General features: G+C 41.1%; 1 protein-coding gene across 1 annotated transcript in view; it reads right to left on the bottom strand.

The window, feature by feature from the left end:
* TTC23L (tetratricopeptide repeat domain 23-like) overlaps positions 1 to 7,903 on the bottom strand; it is a 50,380-nt gene that overhangs the window by 37,591 nt on the left and 4,886 nt on the right. Inside the window, exon 2 of the mRNA XM_006875392.1 lies at positions 3,335 to 3,524. Within this exon, the coding sequence (XP_006875454.1) occupies positions 3,335 to 3,524 (190 nt within the window). The remainder of the gene's footprint in view (positions 1 to 3,334; positions 3,525 to 7,903) is intronic.

Here is a 7,903-nt window from a genome sequence, read left to right as displayed (position 1 = left end):
CATTGATCCTAGGTCAGACGGGTACTATCTGCAACTTTGGGTGTTCTTATGTGTCTCCCCTCCCTTCGTATCAGCTGGATGCTTCACTCTCACCTTTAGCCCTCTGTGGCTATGTCCTTTTCTATGGGCTCAGGTGTCCCCAGGTCTTACCACTCTTTGGACCAACCAGCCCTTCTTCTTCTCTCTTTCATCTCCAGGTCAACGGGAGTCTATGGATTGTGGTTGAACTCAGCCCATTTTTTCATTGCTGCCTCTCACCCTATTCCACTCATCAGTAGATCAATGTGGTTGCCAGAAAGCTTACATGCCTGCTAATGTGTTCCCTTTGAGTTTCAGTCTTAGAGGGGGTTTGTCCTGAAGGGACTTGATTGCTTGCCTTGATGGCTTCCTGGCAAACAACTTACTTATTCTGTAGTAGCCAATCCTACTGCCATTTTTGTTTGGGGTTTTTCCTGATGATCTTTCTTTGAAGATAGATCTTCTGTTGCTCTAGCTGTTCCAGGCTGGTCTGCTTATCCTTTCTAGTGGGAATGTCCCACCTCTGATAGCAATCTTTTGATTCAATAGTCAGTAATTTTTATCATGACTAATTGCAATGGTCACTACTGTAAAAGTAGAAGTTTTGTAACATAAAGGGAAGAGTAGTTAATCTTAAATTCCAGGAACAGAAAACCCTAGGACCATTAAGGGAGAGGAGCATGAAAGGAATGTGGGACCCTAACCAGAGAAGCAGCAACACTGGAGATGGAGGCAAAGATGATGACATGGAGAGATAGAGCAATTGAGGACTCTACACTCATGGAAAGAGAAAGGATGTATGCTGGTGGCCAGGAGGCAGGCTTGCAGAATGTGCTCTTTGGTTGTTTATATTATTGTATAATTCTGAGTGTTTTTGTGTACATAAAAAACAAAACAAAACAAAAACAGAAGGGATGGAAGCAAATACTTTTGAATAATGATGCACAGAGGAGATTGTAATCATTGCAATGAAATGATGAGTGTAAAACTGATGTTCTCTCATGTAAACTATCATTCAATTCACAATAAAAACTTAAAAAAGAAAAAAAGCAACGAACAAACAAACAATAACAACCCATTCAGGGAAGTTTTGCCAAAAATTTGACATGGCTTCTTGGATTGTTGCTTTGGTTCATAGTAAGGTTACCTGGAATGCCCATGCAGAAAGGGTTCCCTTGATTACCATATCTACCATGACCTGTGTAAGGAGCATGCTCATTGGATGGACATCATGGTCACCATAAAACCATTCCAACACTGCTTCCATAAACAGCACATTAACTGCTTCCTCTGGAGTGCTCCATCGAGTATTTCAAGAGGGAGAGGAGTAGTTTCCCTGCTCAGGGTAAAGAGATCTTACTGCAAATTTTGTCCAGTTCACCAGGCTGACTGTGCCCTCTGGTTGTATTATTTGCATATCACATGTTGTTAACGGATTGTAATCATTGTAATGAAACAAAATATGACAGGATTAGTGCAAAACTGATGTTCTCCCATGAAAATGATCACTAAATTCACAATAAAAGCTTAAAAACAAAAAACAAAAAACAGTCTTCTGCTGGCTGCACCAATAGGCACAGCCATACATTTATTTCTTGCTGAGGCAAAAACAATCATGTCAAGGAATCAAAAGTCTGGACTTTCAGCCCTGGTTCAAATGTTTACAGATATATTGCTGTCGGAAAGATCACCCTGAGCCTTAGCTTCATTTTTGGAGATTTAGAAATCTATCGTATCGTAACTCATAGAATTATTGTGAAGAGAAAAATGAGTCAGCATCCAAGTAATCTGAACTTGTTAAGTGCTATCTAAATGTAACCTTAAGAGTGGTGCAGGGACAGTAGTGCCTAGCGTGGGTCCAAGCATTGCTCCCTCATGACCCCTATCCTCCCACCTAACCTGCTACCTGCTCAAATAGATGGAAGCAAGCCATGTTAAAGTGACATTTCCTGCGATGTTTTCAAAGCCACTAGTTCATACAAATTTTTAATGACCAGAGTAACAACTAAATTCTATTTAGAAGATGCAGCACCATACCATGAAATACAAAATCATTGGATTGGGGGCGTCCAAAGTCTTGAGGGGAGGTACTGTGCTGTCTGACTCTTGGATTTTGAATACTCTTGCTTATACTTTTGTTCTGAGTTCCTAGTTCCCAAGTTCGACTCACTCCTAGAGAAGCATGCTGGGACTCTCCAACCTCTGCAGCTAACACCAGTTTCTAGCCCTTTGGTTAGTTCACTCTTCCGCTGTAACCACAGGTATCTTTCCTGTATCCTTATTAAGCCGGGGCCCCAATCTCTACCTGGATACCCTTGTTCTCAGTCCCCTGCCTCAAGATCCCTTCTTAGTTGAATCTTACAAAACGGTAAATCAGACACAGAAAGGAATGCAAACACAGGATGGCTCTAGATGTAGTTACTCAAAATGTATTGAGTAACAAAATCTTTCAAGAGGGGGTATATATGTATATGTTATTTTTTTTTTATTGAAAGGCTCTGGTAGCGTAGTGGTTATGAATCGGGCTGCTAACCTCAAGGTTGGCAGTTTGAAACTACCAGCAGTTCTGCGGGAGAAAGATGAGGCTTTCTACTCCCATAAAGATTTGCAGCCTCAGAAACCCTGTACAGGGTCACTATGAGTTGGAACTGACTCCACGGTACTTAACAACAAGAAGAATCAAACAGAAGGAAGACCCAAAAACTATTTCTGAGCATAAAGCTAGCTGCAGAGCACTCCAAGGAGGAATGCCAGTGAAGCATGTGTGGGACCTCAAGGCGGATGGTTTGACTTCTACCTATGCTTTGCTTTGTATTCTCCCACTGTACAACAAAGGCAAATAGCTTCTTCTACTACTTCAGGGAGGAGTCCTGGTTAGGTGCTGTGGGCTAATACGTCAGACTGCAAAGTCATTTGAACTGCAAGGTTGGTGGTTCAAGCTCACCAGCTGCTCCTTGTAAACCCTATACAGGGTCGAATTGGAATAGAGTCGACAACACTTAACAACAACAGCTGCTTCGGGGAAGGAGCCCTGGTAGCATAGTGGATTACAAGCTGGGCTGCTAACTGCAAGGTCAGCAGTTCAAATCTACCAACTGTTCCATGGGACAAACATTAGGCTTTCTGCTCTCATAAAGATTTACAGCCTTGAAAACCCTACACAGGGTCAATATGAGTCAAAACCAATTCAGTGGCACATAATCACTCCCATCATTACTTCATGCACTTCAATCTGCAGCTAAGGTGGAGCTTCTTCAATCATGGACATTATTTGTGAATCAAAATAAAAACCCAATGAGATTTTTGTTTGTCATACCATTTTTTCCTTAATCAGCACTGTAATTTTCTTCTGGGACTGGGCTAATTTGTCTTTGGGAAGAAACATGGGCCCTACGACTGTCTCCTCCTCCTCCTTGGCTGTACTGTCTTCTTCACTTTCTCCAGAAACCTCAGTGGGACACAAATCATCCATTTCCTGGTGTGCTGGGACCTTGGTTTGCTGTGACCTGTGGGCACCAGATAGGGTGAAATGGAATCAGGATTTGGTTTTTGTCCATGTCAACCAGGATAAAATGGAAGAATATGCTGGAAGCTATGCCATTGGTATTTTAAACTATGCCATTGGGTACCTGTAGGGTACATACATGGTGAGTAGGTTTCAGATGTTCTTCCAGGCTAAGAAACAGTAGGACGAAGGAGAAAGCAAACTACTTCTGAATGCTTACCCATTGAAAACCTTATGGATAGCAGCAGAACACTTTCAGGCAGCACCAGAATACTGAATATTAAAACATGATGAAGAGCATCAGAATATTGTCAGATATAGTGCTAGAAGATAAGCCCCTCAGGTTGAAGACATTACAAATATGACTGGGGAAGAGCTGCCTTTTCACAGTACAGTTGACACTGATGGCATGAATGGAGTAAAGCTTTTGGGACCTTGTTTGCTTAAGGGCACACACAAAACAAGGAGAAACATCCGTAAACATCCGTTTATAATTGGACCATGGGATGCACTAAGTATGAATCTAGGAAAATTGAAAGTTGTCAAAAATGAAATGGAACACATAACCATTGTTATTCTATGCATTAGTGAGCTTAAGTGGACTTCTATTGGCCATTTTGAATCTGACAATCATATGATTTACTTTGTCATTACCAGGAATGACAACTTGAAGAGGAATGGTGTCTCATTCATTATCAAAGAGAACATTTCAAGATCTATTTCCAAGTATAACTCTGTCTGTGATAGGGTAATATTCATACGTCTGCAAGGAAGACCAGTTAATACCACTATTATTCACATTTGCATACTAACCACTAAAGCCAGTGAGGAGGAAATTGAAGAATTCTACCAACTTTTTCAGCCTGATATTGATCAAACATGCACTCAAGATGTATGGCTAACTACTGGTGATTAGAATGCAAAGGTAGGAAACAAAGAGGAAGGATCAGTAGTTGGAAAATAGGGCCTTGGTGATAGAAATGATGCTGGAGATCACATGACTTCTTCATTGCAAATACCTTTTTAAACAACATAAAAGTTGACTATACACATGGACCTCACCAGATGGAATACACAGAAATCAAACTGACTACATCTGTGGAAAGAAATGATGGAAATGCTCCATATCATCAGCCAAAATAAGGCCAGGGGCAGACTGTGGAAATGACTAACAGTTGCTTATTTGCAAGTTCATGCTGAGGCTGAAGAAAATAAAAAAGTCCAGGAGAGCCAAAATATGACCTTGAACATATCCTACTTGAATTTAGAGATCATGAAGAACAGATTTGATGCATTAGACACTAATGATCAAAGACTAGAAGAGTTGTGGGATGACATCAAGAATATCAGGCAGGAAGACAGCAAAAAGTCATTAAGAAGACAATAGGAAAAGACCAAAATGGATGTCATAAGAGACTCTGAAACTTGCTCTCTAGTGTAGATATGTTAAATCAAAAGGAAGAAATAAGGAGGTAAAAGAGTTGAACAGAAAATTTCAAAGATCAGCTCAGAAGACAAAATCAAGTATTATAATGAAATGTGCAAAGACTTGGAGTTAGAAAACCAAAAGGGAAGAACAAATTCAGCATTTCTCAAGATGAAAAACTTGAAGGAAAAATTAAAGCCTCAAGTTGCTATATTGAAGGATTCTATTCTTAACAACAACAACAAAATAGGCAAAATACTGAACGATGTAGAAAACATCAAAAGAAGATGGAAGGTGGTCAGCTGGTAAGTAGAAGAGGGGGAAAGGCAACAATTAAGATATGGGCTGAGGTTGACCACATTCCATAGACTCCTGTCGACCTGGAGATGAGAAAGAGAAGAGGAAGGGCTGGTTGGTCTGAAGTGTCATAAGACCTGGGGACTCCTGAGCCCATGGTTAGGGACATAGCCACAGAGGGCTAGAGCTGAGAGTGAAGCATCCAGCTGATATGAAGTGAGGGGAAATGTACAAGAACACCCAAAGTTGTAGATAATACTCATTCGACCTAGCCTTGATGGCTTGATGATCAGAACTCTAGTAGAGGAAGATAAATAAAATAATTTTTGATAAAGGAAATGAATGCAAATTATAATTTGATGAACTTTACCTATGCTTATGGATGTAGTTGCTCAAAATACCAACTGAGAGGGAAGGAACCTTCACATCAAAGATCAAGCCTATCCTCTCTGTATATAGGGTTGATAGGGACAGGCAACTTAGACATTGGCTACCTAAAATGAGGGAGAAGCAATTGAGGCAGGATGCACCCAGTACGATAGAGCTTTCTAGATGGTACTGAGATGTGGGGTAAGTATAATAGACATCGATGAAGATGATATAAAGGTTCTAATACAGAACTACAGGAGGCAGAGTGGATCAAGAGAAATTTCTGCTGATCCCCCAATGCTAAAGAGGCCCAAGCAAGTTCATTCTATTCACTCTAGCCATCTGGGAGCACTGGGAGCAGAGGCTCAGCTTCCTGATCAAGATCAGAATTGACAAGGGGATCAGGATCTTCTGGTTCAACCCCAAACAAGGGACCCCAAGACCATATGCACATGTATGGGTAAAATAGCCCAGACTTTCCTGGGACTCCTGGACACAGGAACCCAATGTACTGTATGTAATACCAAAATCAGTCAATAAATAATTAGAGGTGTTTACGGTTAGACTCAAGGACTTCATTCTTCTTGGATCAACCATCAACACTCAGGGAAGCAGCAGTCAAGAAATCAAATTATGTATTCATTAGGCAAATCTGCTGCACAAAAACTTTTCAAAGTGTTGAAGAGCAAAGATGTCAGCTTGAAGACTAAGGTGCGCCTGACAAGCCATGGTATTTTCAATAACCTCATATGCATGCGAAAGCTGGACAGTGAATAAGGGAGACTGTAGAAAAACAGATGCTTTTCAGATATGGTGTTGGAGGAGAATATTGGAAGTACCATGGACTGTCAAAAGAAAAAACACATCTGTGTTGGAAGGAGTGCAACCAGAGTACTCCTTGGAGGCCATGATGGCCAAACTTCGTCTCTCATACTTTGGACATATTGTCAGGAGGGATCAGTCATTGGAGAAGAATATCATGTTTGGTAAGGTGGAGGGTCAGAGAAAAAGAGGAAGACCCCCAGCGAGATGGTTTGGCAAAGTGGCAGTATCAATGGACTCAAGCATGGCAACAATTGTGAAGTTGGCCAGGACTGATCAGTGTTTCACTGTGTTATGCATAGGGTCACTATGAGTCAGTACTGACTTGATGGCACCTAACAACAACAACATTAGACTCAAGGGGTATGGTATGCAATGTCTACTGGGACTAAGGTGAATGTTTGTATGAGAACTGGAAAATTTAATCAAATCTTACATGACGTAGTTGCATCTCCCTTACCAACAAATTCTCTGTGTAACAGTCATCTGTGCCTGGGGAAAAAGGCAGATGGCTCACAGAGATTGAAGTATACTATAAAGGCCTGAATAAAGTAGTGCCACCTGCAGCTTCCACAACTCATCTGTCAGTTTATGGTACTGTGATGGCTTGCCTTGCATGTTGCTGTGATGTTGGAAGCAATGCCACTGGTATTTTAAATACCAGCAGGGTCATCCATGGTGGACAGGTTTCACCTAGACTAAAACAGACTAGGAAGGAGCGATGGACTACCTCTGATTGTTTAGCCACTAAAAACCTTATGACCAGCAGCAGAACATTGCCAGATATAGTGCTAAAAGGTGGAACACTATGAATTGTTGTTGTTGTTAAGTGCCATCGAATCAGTTCTGACCCATAGTGACTCTGTACAGAGTTTCCAAGGTGCAGCTGGTGAGCTTGAACTGCCCACCTTGAGGTTCAAACTGACTTTGCAGTCCATTGCTTTAACTCACAGAGGATTCCAAAAATAGCACCAGAGTATTGTCAGATCTTTTGGAAGATATCCCAAGTTGAAAGACACTTAAATATATGACTAGGGGAAAGCTGCCTCCTTAAAGTTGACCATGATGATGCTAATAGAGTAAAGCTTTCTCTGGACCTTAATTTGCTGATGAGGCGCAACACAAAATAAGGAGAAACAGCTGTAAACATCCATTAGTAAATGGAACACGGAATGTATGAAGTATAAAGCTAGGAAAATTGGAAATTATCCAAAATGAAATGGAATTAATAAAGATCAATAGCCTAGGCATCTGTGAGTTGAAATAGATTAGTGCTGGCCATTATGAATCTGACAATCATATGATTTACTGTGCTGGAAAAAACAAACTGAAGAGTGCATCACATTCGATCAAAAAGAACATTTCATGATCTATCTTCAAGGAGCTCTGGTAGCATAGTGGTTACGAATCGGGCTGCGAACCTTAAGGTCAGCGGTTCGAAACTACCAGCCGCTCCGCGGGAGAAA

Source organism: Chrysochloris asiatica, unplaced genomic scaffold, assembly GCF_000296735.1.
Source record: "Chrysochloris asiatica unplaced genomic scaffold, ChrAsi1.0 scaffold00324, whole genome shotgun sequence".
Classification (NCBI taxonomy): Eukaryota; Metazoa; Chordata; class Mammalia; order Afrosoricida; family Chrysochloridae; genus Chrysochloris; species Chrysochloris asiatica.
This window is presented reverse-complemented; position numbering and strand designations above follow the sequence as displayed.